The sequence below is a fragment of the Erythrolamprus reginae genome, chromosome 6 (genome assembly GCF_031021105.1).
Source record: "Erythrolamprus reginae isolate rEryReg1 chromosome 6, rEryReg1.hap1, whole genome shotgun sequence".
Lineage (NCBI taxonomy): Eukaryota > Metazoa > Chordata > Lepidosauria > Squamata > Dipsadidae > Erythrolamprus > Erythrolamprus reginae.
Window position 1 is genome coordinate 66,257,301 of NC_091955.1, and position 18,670 is coordinate 66,275,970.

The window sequence follows — 18,670 nt, forward strand, 5'->3', positions numbered from 1 at the left end:
CCTAACTCCCCCATGCTTGGCGACAAAGGTGGGTCTTGAGTAATTTGCGAAAGACAAGGAGGGTGGGGGCCGTTCTAATCTCTGGGGGGAGTTGATTCCAGATTTGAATGCCGCCCCTCTCCGAAGACTCGGGACAGCTCACCACAATAAAAAAGACAATGTAAACAAATCTAATATTAAAATAATCTAAAAAAACCCAATTTAAAGAACCAATCATACATACAAGCATACCATGTATAAATTCTATAAGCCTAGGGGGAAGGGAAAATTTCAATTCCCCCATGCCTGACGACAGAGGTGGGTTTTAAGGAGCTTGAGAAAGGCAAGGAGGGTGGGGGCAACTCTGATATCTGGGGAGAGCTGGTTCCAGAGGGTCGGGGCCGCCACAGAGAAGGCTCTTCCTCTGGGTCCCGCCAAACGGCATTGTTTAGTCGACGGGACCCGGAGAAGGCCAACTCTGTCGCTGGGATTCGTGCGGCAGAAGGCGGTCCCGGAGATATTCTGGTCCGATGTTGTGTAATTTGATTCTGGCTCTTCCCTGAGGCATAGCCTCCCATGTGAGATAATAACACACTCTCTTCATTGGTGATGTCAATTTGTCATAAAGTGAAATGGTTGCTGAGTGAACATGTGAGTAAGCGAGGGAGAAAGAGGAAAGAGATGGTGGGAAGATCACTGATGGTTACCATTTCATTTTGTCCTACGGTTATGACCCATTTTCTCCCTTTTTTTTTGCCACTGTTGATATAAGAATTATATGCCCAGTTATTATGGTGCTGGGATGGCACAGTGGTTAGAGCAGTGTTTCCCAACCTTGGCAACTGGAAGAGATCTGGACTTCAACTCTCAGAATTCCCCAGCCAGCAAATGCTGGCTGGGGAATTCTGGGAGTTGAAGTCCAAATATCTTCAGGTTGCCAAGGTTGGGAAACACTGGGTTAGAGTACAGCACTGCAGGCTACTTCAGCTAATTGCTAGCTGTAGCTGAGCAGTTCAAATCTCACCACCAAGTCAAGGTTGACTCAGCCTTCCATCCTTCCAAGGTGGGTAGAATGAAGATCCAGATTATTGGGGACAATAAACTGATTCTGTAAATTGCTTAGAGAGGGCTATAAAAGCACTATGAGGCGGTATATAAGTCTAAGTGCTATTGCTATTGCTATGGAAAGAATTGTAATCCTAGTTGAAATGGTCTTCTACAGTGAAGGTCTACCTAAATTTTTACTACCACACTGTAGGTGTGGCTTATGGAGGACACCCTGCATTTTCTTTCAACAACTTTCAGTGCAAATTGGGTGTTCTAGGGTGGAGCTCCATTTTCGCTACCCCACTGCATTCTCCCCTGTCCGGGCAAGACCCCTGGTCTTCTACCATATACTTCCTAAGACATGTATAATAATGTCTAAGAACAATAGTGGCTGTGGGTTTTGCCTCCCAAGGACAATTCCATCTGTTCGTCCATTACTCTGGGGGGGGGAATTACTAACCCCCTCAGAGAGGGTCTGCAACTTGGGCATCCTCCTTGATCCACAGCTCACATTAAAGAAACATCTTTCAGCTGTGGCGAGGGGGGCGTTTGCCACCAACACTCCGCAGTCTGCATTGGTTGCCGATCAGTTTCCGGTCACAATTCAAAGTGTTGGTTATGACCTATAAAGCCCTTCATGGCATCGGACCAGAATATCTCTTGGACCGCCTTTTGCCGCACAAATCCTAGCGACCAATTAGTTCCCACAGAATTGGCCTTCTCCGGGTCCCGTCGACTAAACAATGTTGTTTGGCACGACCCAGGGGAAGAGCCTTCTCTGTGGTGACCCTGGCTCTCTGGAACTCCCCCCAGAGATCAGAATTGCCCCCACCCACCTCGCCTTTCGTAAGCTCCTTAAAACCCACCTCTGTCATCAAGCATGGGGGAACTGAGATATGCCCTTCCCCCTAGGCCTATACAATTTATGCCTGGTGTGTATGTTTGTTTTTTTAAATTAGGGTTTTTTAAATTATTTTAAATATTAGATTTGTTATATGTTGTTTCAATATTGTTGTTAGCCGCCCCGAGTCTACGGAGAGGGGCAGCATACAATCAAATCAAATCAAATCAAATCAATATGTATATATATCAGTACTGAAAGCATGCATACCAGATCATGGGACTTAGATTCAGAGGGAAGTACTGTATTCTTATTGTAATTTGCATCTTTATATTATACTGACTTCCAAATGTGTTCAGAATGAACCAACTTCCTTGTGCTCTTCTTCTTTTCTCTTTCTTTTCTAATTCTTTTCTCTATTATTTCTAACAGACAGTCATGATGCTACTTATTGTTGTATTTGTTTAAAGCAGGTTCTGATGAGCCTTATTTTTTCACTAGACAGTGTCATTGCTAAACACAGCAGTGTTATTTGATGCAAGAAGTACCAACTAGAACAAAAAAGAATTATGGCGGCTTTTTTCTGAAAAAAGAAATTCCCTTTTAGGAAAACAACCCGATACTCAACCCTTCTGTGATACAATTTTACTTATTTCACTCATTTCCATCATTATCCCGTCCTTTGTAGCCCTCATCTATTAAATGCCACCCATTGACATTGGATGGTATTTAATAGATTGCATCCATTGATACCCTGGCTTGGTTGGAAGGAGCTACATTTTCTGACGTACATACCACCCAAAGTGATATACATTTTTTTAAAGGTTTTCATTTGTTCAATATAAAATATATTGTATAATATTTATATTATACAATATAAAAATGTAGTATCCTTATAAATTGTCAATTGCTATAAAAAGGAGCTCTTATACAGTATGCTGGTCATAACTGAGATTGCATCAACTATAGTTACATATATAAATATATAGTTGCACATATAAATGTATTTATAAAATAATTTTCTGTTCCACAGTAAAAAAAATGGCCATTTCAACAGATACTGGTTTAAGGCAGGTTGCAATAGAAAAATGAAAATGAAAAATGAAATCAAATATGCCATCACTCCAATTCTAATGTTTAGCTCCTCATTATACATTATTATAACTATTATACATTATTAGTATGGTTACTAATTATTAGTAACTTTAGTAATTAGTAATTATTATATTACACATTATCAGTAGGTTATGAAGAGAGGCTGAGGGAACTGGGCATGGATAGCCTAGAGAAAAGGAGGGCCAGAGCGGATATGATAGCAGTCTACAAGTATACGAGGGGATGTCACAGAGAGGAGGGGATCACTTTATTCTTCAGGGCACCAGAGGACCGGACGAGGAACAACGGCTGGAAGCTGACCAAGGAGAGATTCAACCTGGAGATAAGGAGGAACTTCCTGACGGTCAGAGCGATCAACCAATGGAACAACCTACCAGCAGAGGTTGTGAACTCCAACACTCTGGACATTTTTAAGAGAAGATTGAACTGCCACTTGACTGGTGTACTATAGGGTTCCTGCTTGGGCAGGGGGTTGAACTCGATGGCCTTCATGGTCCCTTTCAACTCTAACAATAAATAAATAAATACTATGGTTGGTTGATGTTTAGACTGGATTTGGCATTTTTGTCCAGCTATCAAGGCCTTCCCAAGAACCTGGAACGGGCAAATTTTATTGTTTAATAATATTAAAAGTACCATTGCATTTTGTAAGCTGTTTCAAGCAAAAACTGCCTTTTGCAATCGACTGATGATGATTTGACCCATGTCAATGGTGCTCAAGTGATGCTCCAGATGTTTTGGATTTTATCCAAGGCATCTGTTGCAATTAGTTTTTGCTTTCATTTGTCACACTTATTCTACTATTTGCAGATTTTTAAGTTTTGTGATTTTGGTATGGTTCTTTCTGGGAAAAATAGGAGGAAGTAGTATTAGAAGTTCACCATCTTGAACTATTTATCAAAATAAACAAGACAGGAAACAAACAGGCGAACAAACAAATACTTGTCCATCTGAATTCTAGTCCCAGAGCTCTTTAGCATCTTCACATGTTCTATTGCTTTTTTGTTTTGTCCCATCTGTTCTCACTTGCAGGCAAATTGCCTTCCAGCCAAAGTACTTGTTTCCGGGCAATATTTCTTATCTTTTTTTATTTTTTGCCTTTCTTACCCACAATGGCTAGGTTTGGAGTGTTTTGTGGCAAGTTTAATTATTATTTTATTTGTTGAAAAGGCATGGAGCCACAGTTGCTTATTCTTTAGCTGGTGTTGGACTTCATCTAATACATCCTCGAATACAGCTCATCTGTTTGGAACCCATATTGCATCTCAGACATTAACACCCTTGAAAATGTCCAAAGATACTTCACCAGAAGAGCCCTTCACTCCTCCACTCAAAACAGAATACCCTACGAGACTAGACTTTAAATCCTGTGCCTAGAAAGCCTAGAACTAAGATGCCTTAAACAAGATCTAAGTATTGCCCACAAGATCATATGCTGCAACGTCCTGCCTGTCGGCGACTACTTCAGCTTCAACCACAACAACACAAGAGCACACAACAGATTTAAACTTAATATTAATCGCTCCAAACTTGAGTGTAAAAAATATGACTTCAGTAACCAAGTTGTCGAAGCGTGGAACTCATTACCAGACTCCATAGTGTCATCCCCAAACCCCAATACTTTACCCTTAGATTATCTACGGTTGACCTATCCAGATTCCTAAGAGGTCAGTAAGGGGCAAGTACAAGTGCACTAGAGTGCCTTCCGGCCCCTTGTCCTATTGCTCTCCTATATCTCCTATACCTTTCTTCTATTCCTATATCTCTTCTTCTATTCTTTCATTGATATGTTCTATTACTATACCTTCTTTTCTATTATTTCTTAGATATATTTTACTATGAGTATCTCCTCTATAACCTTCATCATGTATTTTACTATGTGTATAGATATACAGTATACCCAGTATACCCACTAAAAACCTCATTGTGTATTGGACTAACTGAATAAATTAAATTAAATTAAGTTAAGTTAAGTTAAGTTAAGTTAAGTTAAGTTAAGTTAAGTTAAGTTAAGTTAAATTAAATTAAATTAAATTAAATTAAATTAAATTAAATTAAATTAAATTAAATTAAATTAAATTAAATTAAATTAAATTAAATTAAATTAAATTAAATTAAATTAAATTAAATTAAATTAAATTAAATTAAATTAAATTAAATTAAATTAAATTAAATTAAATTAAATTAAATTAAATTAAATTAAATTAAATTAAATTAAATTAAATTAAATTAAATTAAATTAAATTAAATTAAATTAAATTAAATTAAATTAAATTAAATTAAATTAAATTAAATTAAATTAAATTAAATTAAATTAAATTAAATTAAATTAAATTAAATTAAATTAAATTAAATTAAATTAAATTAAATTAAATTAAACTAAACTAAACTAAACTAAATTAAATTAAATTAAATTAAATTAAATTAAATCTACACTAAATTCCTAGGTTTGTTCATTTGATTAATTGGATTTTTGGTTACTTCTAGAGAATTTGGGATAGCCTTGATGGGTTGGAAGCTTTATTATGCTTGTAATTCAGTGTGTAAAAACAGTATTCATACATAGGATGTAACAATAACTCAGCAGAGTGTTTGATTTTGTGTGTTGGATCTGCAGAATCATAAGCAACGATGCAGAAGGTCTTCGGAACCACAGTGCTCACCCTGCTTGGCTCAGTTTTTATACTGGAATCAATCGCTATGAACTGTATGGCCGCCATGATCCTTCTCGCCATAACTTGATGAAGGATTTGGCCAAACAGAAAATTATCAGCTCAGGTATGACATAGCATTTCAGACGCTCCATCTATCTCAATTTTTGTTTGTTTTCTCATTCTGTTTACTTTTCTAGTGTTTCTTTTCTTTAGTTCAGTATCAGCCCAGTTAAACCACCCACAGAGAAAAGTATTAGAGGAGAGAGGGGTCTCTTCCGCAGATGAGTTACTTAGTACAGTGGTACCTCTACTTATGAACTTAATTCATTCCGTGACCAGGTTCTTAAGTAGAAAAGTTTGTAAGAAGAAGCAATTTTTCCCATAGGATTCAATGTAAAAGCAAATACAGTAATGCATGCGATTGGGGAAACCACAGGGAGGGTGGAGGCCCTGTTCCTTCCCAGGAGATTCCTAGAGAGGCCCCACGGAGGCTTCTCCCTGCCTTTTCTGTCCCTGTTTCCTCCCAGGAGATTCCTAGAGAGGCCCCACAGAGGCTTCTCCACGCCTTTTTCAGCCCTATTTCCTCCCAGGGGATTCCTAGAGAATCCCCATGGAGGCTTCTCCCTGCCTTCTCCGGTTACAGTTTCAGACGCTCGGGTTTATAAATGGAAAATGATTCTTTTTGAGAGGCAAAAAAATCTTGAACACCCGTTTCTTATCTAGAAAAGTTTGTAAGTAGAGGCGTTTGTAGGTAGAGGTACCACTGTACTAACCAACCAAAATGGGGAGTTGGGGACTTATCCTTTTGTAGCCCACAGCCAAACTCAAAGGGTATACAGTGATGTCATCTTGGACAGATTAGATTTCCCTGTTTATTTGTTTTACTGAATGTTTTATTTAGATATGTTAAACCAACCTGACATCTTATCTTCTCCTCTCCTCCTCCACCTGCTGGGAAAATAAACTCTTCATATTTGGCAGTTTGTTTCTGGGCTATTTGATTGCCAAAAGTGATGTTTGGGAGCCAGATAAGCTCATTAATTACATTCCCCCATGCCAAGAGTCTCCATGCAAACAAAAAACAGCCATGTTTCTCTTTGTTATTTTTAATAATTTTTTATTTAAATATGCACATACCACTGGCAAACACTGTAGAGAGCTGCAGCTACTCCTTAACATATTCTGCATTCTGTGATAATAATTCCAACAGAAAAATGCTGAAAGATGGCGAGTGGAGAAATAATAATTTGATTTTGAATCTAAAATGCATAAAAAGCCTGACGCTGATGAAGAACATAAGAACACTGTCATACTGTTTAATGGATACTGGGTGTATACTGGATTTTGTATCCAACAGTGTGTTGTCAGATCAAAAATTATATTCAGGAGTCAATTATTATTAAATTACTGGAGAATCATCACCTACAGAGGATAAGCAGTCTCTAAGTGGTGATAAAATCACCACAGCCAATGGTCACAAAACCCAGTTTGGTAGACATCATATTTAGGATTAAATTTGATGTGAAACACTAAAAGTGTGAGAAAGAAGCCTACTTCATAATCATATTTTTAAAACCAGGATTTTTATTCAGCAAATGCTTTTCAAGGACCTAATAATGCCTCTACCTAAGAACTTTTCTAGATAAGAACCAGGTGTTCAAGACTTTTTGCCTCTTATTAAGAACCATTTTCTACTTAAGAACACAAGCCTGGAAAAATTTCCCAGGAAATTTGAGAGTGGCACGAAGGCCCGGCTAGTTTCCTGCCATTCCCCCTTTAATCCTGGCCATCTCGGGCTTTTCGGTGGCGCTTAAGGAGGCCTTGGTCAGTCCAGAGCGAACGAAGCATTTTCCTTTCTCTGGGCGCTTGGAGAGGGAATAAACCTCTGCCAGTGCCCAGAGAAAAAAACCACTCCCTTCGCTCTGGGCAGATTGGTTTTTATATAAATGGGTTTTATTGGGGTTAGTTTTTTAGAGCTTATATTCGACTTCTTTTTTTATTGCTGTATCTTTTTGTATTGTTATTATGTTGTAAGCCACCCTGTGTCTTTCGGGATTGGGCGGCATAGAAGTTGAATAAACAAACAAACAAACCATTTCGCTCCCTCTTGCTGCCTCCCATACACCCGGCGTGAGGCTGCCTCCTGGAGCGCCTGGGCACAGAAAGGCAAAAGGGGGCGCTGCACCCTGGCCAGATCAAATCGGCTTCAGCCAAACCGAGGAGTCACCAAAGTGAAGGAAAGGCGCCGGCTACAAAGCGAGAGGGGAGTCCTTCAGCATGGGAAGGAAGAGGAAGCAGGTAGCAGCAGCAGTAGCAGCCGCCTTTCAGGCAAAGGAGTGGGAGGTTCCCCTCCTCCTCCCACCCAAATTCCAAGCTTTTATTTCTTTCCTAATGGGTTTCCACGCATGATTTGCTTTTACATTGATTCCTATGGGGAAAATTGCTTCTACTTACAAACTTTTCTACTTAAGAATCTGGTCACGGAACAAATTAAGTTCTTAAGTAGAGGTACCATTGTATTCTCTTTGAATGAACAAGATAAAGGGATTATTTTATCCTCATCTATAAAATTAAAAAAAATACAGCAATCTGAATCTCTTCATGAGCTCTAACGCTTGTTAATGTCATTTCAGTCCAGAAGCCTGGAGGAACTCAACTGAAGCTTATCATGACTTTTCCCAACCATGGCCAAGCTCTCTTCAAACCTATGAAGTAAGGCACATTTTGGAGGGGATCACAAAAAATGGGCTGTTTGGATATGTTGCGAGTGTAACCCCAAAGGCAATGCACTCCCATAGGAGACTGCTCTTTGCTAATATCATGGTCCCGAGCATCTTTTCGTGCATTGCACCAATCAATTCAATTTCAATTCAATTTATTAGATTTGTATGCCGCCCCTCTCTGAAGACTCGGGGTGGCTCACAACAATAATAAAAACAATATTCCACCTAAAACAAATCTAATATTAAAAAGCACATAAAACCCTATCATATTTTTAAAAAGCAAACAACATATACATATCCAAACATAAATATTAAAAAAAGCCTGGCGGAAAGGTGTCTCAACTCCCCCATGCCTGGCGGTATAGATGGGTCTTGAGTAATTTACAAAAGACAAGGAGTGTGGGGGCAGTGCTAATCTCCGGGGGGAGTTGATTCCAGAGGGCCGGGGCTGCCACAGAGAAGGCTCTTCCCCTGGGGCCCGCCAAACGACATTGTTTGGTCGACGGAACCCGGAGAAGGCCAACTCTGTGGGACCTTATCGGTCGCTGGGATTCGTGCGGTAGCAGGCGGTTCCGGAGGTACTCTGGTCCAATGCCATGCAGGGCTTTAAAGGTCATAGCCAACACTTTGAATTGTGACCGGAAACTGATCGGCAGCCAATGCAGGCTGTTAATGTATGTTAACATAAAGTGTATGTTAATGTAAATCCTTGATGGGTTTACATTAACATACACTTTGTAAATTAATTGATAGCTAAAGTATCTTTGTAGAGCAAGCTGATAAGGTAATCCTGGCATTTGCATCTGTATCCCAAGTGAAAAATAAGCTTGTTTGCTAAATACACCAAAGCAATGACTCTATCAGAAGCAAGGTAAATGTAAGCATCAAAGTGTAAAGTCAGGTACAGAGGCTGCTGACTATAAAGATGTTTCCATATTGGTTTCTGGGCAAAAGGTAATGAAAAATATAGATACATCTGCCCCTTTTCTGGGTAGCCTGTTTGTGTCGCCCAGACAGCATATTTTATAAGGCTGGCATTGAAACAGAAATTGATTGTCTTGCTTTGTATTTCTCATGGGGTTTCAGCTGCAGAAAAAAAAAATGTCATGGCCACAGAGATAATAAAATTACACCAGAGTAACATAATAAATCCTCAACATCTGCAAATCTAATTACAAGTTAAAGGCGGAATTTAGTGTTCTTTCAAAAATAGGCTCTTCTCAGTGCATTGGGAAAATAAGCTCAAAAAACTAGCAGGCAGTGTAATATTTTAATTAGAATGAGAACCCAAAATATCTGAAGCTTCAGGGAAAAAAACATTTTGTAATCCCTATTTTCTAGCAAAACAACAGCAATCTTGCACTTCTGTTCCCTATCAATATGACTGCTTTCCCTAACAGTGCCATATTCATGAGCGTTCAGATTGATTGCACTGAATATTTAATAGAAATGTCCTTAAAATTACTCTGAAATTTCCTACCACAAGATGGTTACATATGGCGCTGTAGTAAAAAATAGTTCTCCTTATTATTCTAGCACAGTTGTAGCTACTGCAGAGTTCTGTTTTGATGGAGATGTGCGACCTCTGCTGGTGAAAGGCTTAAATTGAAGTTCTTAATGTTTTTCAAACCGGAATACACAATCCCAACACTTCCCTTTCGGAAATAATGGACATTATAATCCAAACATTCCTGGAAAGGTCTGAATTGAGAAAAATATTTAAAATGATAAAATTGAATAACGTTAAGTTCAGCTGAAACACTGCAGCTCTGCAAATCATGCACTTTGCATACAAAATGTCTCCAACATCTCTGGATAGATCAGGGGTGTCAAACTCAATTTCATTGAGGGTCACATCAGGGTGGTGTTTGATCTCAGCGGGCTGGGGTGGGCCTGGCCAAACAATGTCATTTAGCAGGCCCCAGGGGAAGAGCCTTCTCTGTAGCGGCCCCGGCCCTCTGGAATCAACTCCCCCCCGGAGATTAGAACGGCCCCCACCCTCCTTGTCTTTCGCAAATTACTCAAGACCCACCTATATCACCAGGCATGGGGGAACTGAGACATCTCCCCCAGGCTTTTATATTTTATGTTTGGTATGTATGTGTTGTATGGTTTTAACTGTTGAGGTTTTCATATATTTTTTATTTCATTATTAGATTTGTTTCAATGTTACACTGTTTTATTACTGTTGTGAGCCGCCCCGAGTCTTTGGAGAGGGGCGGCATACAAATCTAATAAATTATTATTATTATTATTATTATTATTATTATTATTATTATTATTATTGACACCACTCCTGTCAGGGGGGGCCTGTGGTGGCCCGAGCTCTCTGCCAGTGGAAACAGGCTCTTAAGCTCCATTTTTGCTGTGACAGCCTTCTGCAGCCCTCTGCCAGTAAAAACAGAGCTCAATACAGGGCCACACAGGGTCCTCCAAAACTCCATTTCTGCTGGCAGAGGCACTCTGGGTCATCCTTCACTGTTTCCAGGCTGGCCCTATTGACCAGATCTAAGCAAGCTGGGGTATAGATCCAGCCCGCAGGCCTTTAGTTTGATATCCCTGAACAGCGGTGGGCTACACAGCAGAACGGTGGGAACACCGTTCCATTGACGGAAATGGAGCGCGTAGACTCACTCCATTGCCGTCCGGCGTGCACACGGCGCGATTCTTGTTAGTACAGGAGTACATGTGTGTTAGGGTTTGCCACTGTAAACTTGTACTGTCACTTTAAATGTTACAGTTGCTACTGTAAAACTGTACTGTCACATAAACAGTTAAATATTTCTAAGCTGGTACATCATTATAGGGCGCCAGTAATCCATCCCTCAAATGAGGCTGTGATGCACATTTCTGCTCGGTCATTTTTTCTTTGCCTTGAGAGGGGGAGTTGTGTTTATGCTTCGTGTGTATCTTCTTGTATAAGCTTCGTGCTTATTATCTACATTGTGTTTTGCTTTGTGCTTCTAATCTTGTAATTGCTCAGTGCTTATTATCCTGTATTTGCTTCGTGCTTATTCTGGATTGTTTCTATATTTTGTTTATATGTAAATAATACTTATTTAGCTAAGTCTGTGTCTTGGCTTTATCACACATCCACGCTCTGTTAAAATTCTCTGCTCGGTGATGTCGAAGGTTTCATAGCCTAGCTATACTGAGGCAAGCCAACAATTCTGGTAAAAATTACCATTTTTTGCTTCTGTGCATACGCGGAAGGAAAGAAACTGGCAATGTTTGCTGCCCGAAATAGATTTCGGATGCTGCACATGCACAGCAGCCGAATCTTGCTGCCGTGCCTAGAGCAGCACCGGGGCCAGCAACAAAAGTGCCCTGCCCCAGCCCCGGCTGCGTGGCCTGCTGTTTGATTCCCCGGGCCACAAGAGATATGCCTGCGACACGGGAGAACACAGAACAGGTCATGTGGCCAGAATTGAGGTCACCCATCCTGGTCCCTGTGCCATGGCCCCTGCAGGAGGTGATCCAGGTAAGCAGGGGCAAGGGGCGTGGTAGGGGGAGCCGTGGGGGGAGTGAGGGCGAACGGTGTGGCAGGGCGAGCAAGGATGAGCGGCGTGGCAGAGGCTGGCAGCTCTTACCTTGTTTTGCTGGTCACTTACGACAGCAATTCTCTCCAATTTCCGGGATTATTTTGCTTCTGCACAGAAATCATCCCCTGAAATCGCATGCACAAACATCTTCGCATGAGATTTGGCTTCTGCGCATGTACAGAAACCGAATCACGTGCCGGGCATTCGCACAGAGGCACGCTCCTGGCACATTCCGGTAGGGCTGGGATTGGTAGCCCGACACTGTCCCTGAGATAGTTTGACAAAATATTTACCACTACTACTGCTGTAAAACACCAAGATGATAGATGCAAATCTGACTTGCTATAAGAACCTTGCACGTTCTTAGCTCATGTGCAAACGTATCTCCCAGGTACAAAGGAGATACAGACTTGATTTCAGCCACACGAGATGCTTACTTTCTTGACAATTTCTCTCTATATGAGCAACTGCTGAGTGTTGACATCTTCCCAGAATTCTCAATAACACCAAATTGGGGGATTTTGAGAGCTGGATGAAGTTTCTTAGGGCAGTGGTTCTCAACCAGGGGGTTGGGACCCCTTTGGGGGTCCAACGTCCATTTCACAGGGGTCTCCTAAAACCATGGGAAAAGACAAATTTCCCATGGTGCTAAGGACTAAGGCTTCTATTTTGGCACCTTGGAACATATTTTTACAATCTGACCAATCAGGCGTTCACAGTGGGGATGTCATCATGTCCCTCTGACCTTCCTGCCAATCAGCTTAAAGCTCTGTTGGGAGAATTGGCACTAGACTTATGACTGGGGTCACCACAACATGAGGAACTGTATTAAGGGGTCATGGCATTAGAAAAGTTGAGAAACACTGTCTTAGGGAAACTAAGATACCTGATATTTTGTTTCTGATATCCCATTCTACTCTTTTCTCTGCCTTCCTAGGCAAACCCGAGATCAGGAGACTTCAGCCGACTTCTTTTACTTTTCAGACTTTGAACGGCACAATGCAGAAATATCAGCTTTTCATTTGGACAGGTGAGTTCAGTCTAATTTGCTTCTTCAAAATATACCTATGTTTTATTTCAAGAGGTGGCTAGTAAAAAAATTACCATAGTTTAAACCTAGAATATAGTCTTCATCTGTAGACAAATTCAGGTTTTGGCACTTTCTGTTGCAGAATAATCCCAGTAGCAGAGGAAAAGAACTCTACTTAGGCTCTTTTGAGCTGTTGTTATTAGAGTAGGCAAGGCTGAGGAGTAGAAGACAACTTCCTCTCCTGAGTGTGAGTGGAAAAGAATAGTGAGATACACATCATAATAAAAATAAACCCATATCGCATCTCAGACATTAACACCCTTGAAAATGTCCAAAGATACTTCAACAGAAGAGCCCTTCTCCACTCGAAATAGAATACCCTACGAGACTAGACTTTCAATCCTGGGCCTAGAAAGCCTAGAACTAAGACGCTTTAAACAAGACCTAAGTATTGCCCACAAGATCATATGCTGCAACGTCCTGCCTGTCAGCGACTACTTCAGCTTCAACCACAACAACACAAGAGCACACAACAGATTTAAACTTAATATTAACCGCTCCAAACTTGACTGTAAAAAATATGACTTCAGTAACCGAGTTGTCGAAGCATGGAACTCATTACCGGACTCCATAGTGTCATCCCCAACCCCCCAAAACTTTACCCTTAGATTATCTACGGTTGACCTATCCAGATTCCTAAGAGGTCAGTAAGGGGCGAGTACAAGTGCACTAGAGTGCCTTCTGTCCCCTGTCCTATTGCTCTCCTATATCTCCTATACCTTTCTTCTATTCCTATATCTTTTCTATTCTTTCATTGATATGGTCTATTACTATACCTTCTTTTCTATTATTTCTTAGATATATTTTACTATGAGTATCTCCTCTATAACCTTCATCATGTATTTTACTACGTGTATATAGATATATAGCCACTAAAACCCTCATTGTGTATTGGACTAACTAACTAACTAACTAACTAACTAACTAACTAACTAACTAACTAACTAACTAAATAAATAAATAAATAAATAAATAAATAAATAAATAAATAAATAAATAAATAAATAAATAAATAAATAAATAAATAAACACTTTAAAATGGTGTTTAAAAAGATGCCTGAAAAAAATCAAGGATACCAATAGGCCATTGAACCAATCAAGCAGGAATACCACTTACTCAAGGCTCAAAGGACCAGACTCAAATTATCTTACTTTGGACATATTATGTAAAATTATATCCTGGAGATGGGTCTAATTCTGGAAAAAGTGAAAGGAAAGAGAAAAAGAAGGGGATAGCAGCAAGGTGGTGGATTCAGTTAAAGCAGCATTGACTGAAATGCTGGAAAACTTGAAAGACCAGATTAGGGCAAAACATCATGGAGAAAGTCTATTTATGTGATTGCTAGGAATTTAAAATGACTTGATGGCACGTAATCAATCAAAATGGTGATTTTGGCTGATATGAGATCCAGGCATACAACAAGCTATAGAACAGGGTTGGATAATGTATAATTTTTTAGATTTTGTGGGAATATAAATCTGAATATCTTTAATTACAGGATTATGAAGTTTACTTAAAGGAAGCAGGAATCCTAAAACTTTTGGACAGCCACATGTTTTCACCATGTGATCTACTATGTTGAGATCACGACAAAGTTTTTGGTAGCCATTCTGAAACTCTAGCTTTGCTTGGTTTTTCCAAGGTTATGCTAAGTGTTTCATGTTTTTATGAGGTCTGGCCATTTCAAAGTTTATCCATCACTGAATTCATATTAGCCTCAGTAAAAACTATCCTTGAAGGGTACAGTCCAATTTATTTATTTTTATTTATTTATTCATTTGTCCATTACACAATAAATATGGAAGAGAATAGACATGAAGTAATATATATAAAGATAATATGTAAAAATAGAAGAGAAGATATATGAAAGGAAGAAAATATATATGATATATGAGATAAAGGAAAGACAATTGGACAGGGGATGAAAGGCACACTAGTACACTTATGTACACCCCTTACTGACCTCTTAGAAACCTGGAGAGGTCAATCGTGGATAGTCTAAGGGAGAAATGTTGGGGGTTAGGGGTTGGCACTATTGAGTCCGGTAATGGGTTCCATTTCTAGCAGGATTTACTACACCTTTGCCCTGGATCTCTCTAAACAGTTGGGAAACACCATTTAATTTTCAGAATAAAGGGAGCATCCTGAGAAATTTAGGTGAGGCTTCTAAATTCACTCAGAGCATTGCTGTTAAAATCCAAACTCTCAAACGTAAGAAGGAATCTGTAAAAGAATCCTTCACGCAGACTTCCATAAAGGATATGACAGGAAGATATATGACAAGATATGTTTCAATGAGGAATGACATAATGTTTAAGCACAGAAAGAAGATAATATAATTTAAATTCTTAATAATAAGAATTTAAATTTAATTCCTCCCCCCCTCCCCCCATATTGCTGTTGTTGCTATTGTTATAATTAGATTTAAGGCATGATATGAACCAATTTTTTTTTCCTTGTTGTATGAATAGAAGTTAATTTGGAACTTTCCTCGTAAAGGGCAGTGATATTAAAATGAGGGTTTAAAAAACATGAATGAGATAAGTAAGAGTATAAGAAATGGACTGAAGCGCTATGGCATAGTTTTAGTAAAAAAAAAAGCAAATAGCCAAGATAAATTTTGATAGTAAAAAAAGAGGGACGGAGAGAGAGAGAGAAAGAAAGAGGAAGGAAGGAAGAGAGAGAAAGAGGGAGGGAGAAAGAGAGAGAAATATAGAGAAAGGGAGGGAGGAAGAGAGAGAGAGAGAGAAATTCCTAATTTTTTTTGGCTAAACTTTTTTTAGGTCCCGTCCCCCCCGCTCAATGGTGTCCCTCTTTGCCAATCTTAAAATCTGGTCACTTTAGCCTACCGGGCCCACTGAAAGTCAGGAAATGGAGCCAGTGGGGTCATGTGTGCATTCATGGGGTACTGGGCTATGCAGGAGGGGGGACCCTGTGCATACATGTGCGTGTGGCATGGCACGTGTGGGGCATTACATACATGTGCAGGTGGCGTGTGGGGCATTAAATGTGCAGGTGGCGTGGCACGTGTGGGGCATTAAATGATGGGTGTGAGCACACACATGCATGCAATCCCACAAGATCATATACTGCAACGTCCTACCGGTCAATGACTATTTCAGCTTCAACCGCAACAACACAAGAGCACGCAACAGATTCAAACTTAATACGAACCGCTCCAAATTTGACTGTAAAAAAATATGATTTCAACAATCGAGTTATCGAAGCATGGGACTCATTGCCGGACTCAATTGTGTCAACCCCTAACCCCCAACATTTCTCCCTTAGACTCTCCACGATTGACCTCTCCAGGTTCCTAAGAGGCCAGTAAGGGGTGTACATAAGTGGACTGGTGTGCCTTTCATTCCCTGTCCAATTGTCTTTCCTTTCTCTCACTTATCATATATATTCTCTTCCTTTCATATATCTTCTCCTCTAAGTTCACTTTACCCTTATACAGTGATCCCTCGATTTGCGCGTTCTCGATTAGCGCGAAACGCTGCAACGCGGTTTTTCAAAAAATATTAATTAAAAAAATAAAATATTAAAAAATAAAAAATAAGTCCACGCTAGTTCTCTCTCTCTTTCTCTCCCTGTTGCCGGCGTGGTATATGAGAGAGAAAGAGAGAGGCAGAGGTCGGGCGCATTACCGGGAGGTGGAGGCGGCGTGGGGACGCTGGGTGCCGGGGACTCCGAGGAGGGGGTGGACGTCTGTTCCCTGAATGGAGACCGCCGGCCGCTCAATCGGGCCGGCAGGGAACAGAATGGAGCCTTCCGCGGCGGGGCTGGTAAGGGGGGAAGCCGAGGGGGGAGCCGAGCCCAGCCCCGTGGCATTCGCTTTCCTCCCGCCGGCAACGGAGTCCGGCGCTGGGGCCATGCGGGGCCGCTCATCCAGGGGGGGGTGTGTGTGGACTGGCAAGCGGCAAGCGGCAAGTGATCTGGCGGGAAGATCAAGGGAAGGTTCCTTCAGCCACCCAACACCTGATCCGCTCCGCAGCGCAGCAGCAGCGAGGAGCCGAAGATGGGGTTTCCCCTTTGCCTTTACCCCATCTTCGGCTCCTCGCTGCTTCCGCGCTGCGGAGCAGATCAGCTGTTGGGCGGCTGAAGGAATCTTCCCTTGGTCTTCCCCGCGGCCCACACGCAAACTCCACCATCTGCGCATGTGCGGCCATGAAAAAAATGGCGCACATGCGCAGATGGTGGTTTTACTTCCGCATCCAATATAACGCGGAAATCGGTTAGCGCGGGAGGTCTTGGAACGTAACCCCCGCGCTAACCGAGAGATCACTGTATATATTACTACATGTCTATTTTTCTTCCTATGTATTTGTGTATTGGACAAATGAATAAATAAATAAAATAAATAAATGAATAAATAAATAAAATAAAATAAATAAATAAATAAATCGCATACACGGACGCTCATTCAGCACCCGAGGGGGAAAGGGTTCTCCATCACTGGGCTAAGCTATCTGTTCTTTATTCCAACTTTCCTTCTGCATTTGCCTTTTCCATGCAGGATCTTGGACTTTAGAAGAATTCCTCCAGTTTCTGGACGCTTGGTGAACATAAGCGAGGATATTCGTGACATTACAACAGATAAGAAACTGTTTAAAACGTTTTTCATCTCCCCAGGTGAGTCTCTCCTTGCCCCATTCTTGACATCTCCCCCCCCCCCACCAACTTTGGAAATAATGAATAGTTGTGTTTTTGAATTTATGGGGGTAATTGTGCAAATCTTTCCTAATAAACTGCTCTCTAGATTTAGGGTGGCTCTTCCAATTTCTGGCCAGCTTCACCACTGCATTGTAGCAAACGCAACAGTTAAGAGAAGACCAAGACAGATTAACTATGAAAGGAATTTAAACTATTCCTTCTCCCTTTGAATCCATAAGGCAGGTGGTGGCATGATCAATCATAGAAAAAAATGTCTGTTTTGCAGTTCCTTAACTTTTGCTTCTCTCCATTTTGCTTGGATCAACCAGCCGGCAACATCTGTTTCTTTGGCGAGTGCTCCTACTATTGCTCCACTGAACATGCTTTGTGTGGCAAACCTGACCAGCTTGAGGGATCCATGGCAGCCTTGTTGCCTGACAAAATTATAGCTGAACGCCGGTCATGGCGGAGTCCCTGGAGGCGATCCTATTCCAAGACCAAGAAAGCTGAGTGAGTATCCAAAAGGAGAAAAGAAAAACCACTATGGAGGGAAATCTGGCAGCCTGCAGCAGCAAGGGAAAATTCAGCGGGGTTTTCCTTCGGTTTCTGCGTGGCTCGGTGTGGTGCCGTGAAAATGGCTGAGGGGAACAGCAGCGGTAGCTGAGGGAAGTCCCTGGTTACCTTCTCTCTGGTGCCCGTTTCCTCGTCGCCAGATGTTAGATCCTTGCTGGAATGAAGGACTGCAATCTTGTAGTGAGTAACGGTTCTTTATTAACAGTAAGTAACGGTTTACAGAACAAGACCATACAAACATGGTCGTGCCTGGCAGCTATATATATCCTGGGCTGCCAGGCTGAGCCAACCAATCACCTTGCAGTATTCTCCCGCCCAAGGAATATGGGGCGGGTACAAGGCCTAACTGTCCTCTGGACACAACAACTACTGCTAAAAAAAAAAGAGGATTTAAAAGGCAAAAAGCACATTCTAGATCAGGGGTCTCCAACTTTGGCAACTTTAAGAT

General features: G+C 40.9%; 1 protein-coding gene across 2 annotated transcripts in view; it reads left to right on the plus strand.

The window, feature by feature from the left end:
* The window catches only part of LOC139169644 (extracellular serine/threonine protein kinase FAM20C-like), a 36,293-nt gene that overhangs the window by 1,156 nt on the left and 16,467 nt on the right, over nt 1-18,670 (plus strand). For both annotated transcript variants that reach the window (XR_011559507.1, XM_070756104.1), the window contains exons 2-6: nt 5,601-5,761; nt 8,271-8,349; nt 12,840-12,932; nt 17,513-17,628; nt 17,979-18,159. Coding sequence is in view for 1 of the 2 variants with exons in the window: in XM_070756104.1 (XP_070612205.1) it covers nt 5,601-5,761; nt 8,271-8,349; nt 12,840-12,932; nt 17,513-17,628; nt 17,979-18,159 (630 nt within the window). In the remaining variant the exon portion in view is untranslated. The remainder of the gene's footprint in view (nt 1-5,600; nt 5,762-8,270; nt 8,350-12,839; nt 12,933-17,512; nt 17,629-17,978; nt 18,160-18,670) is intronic.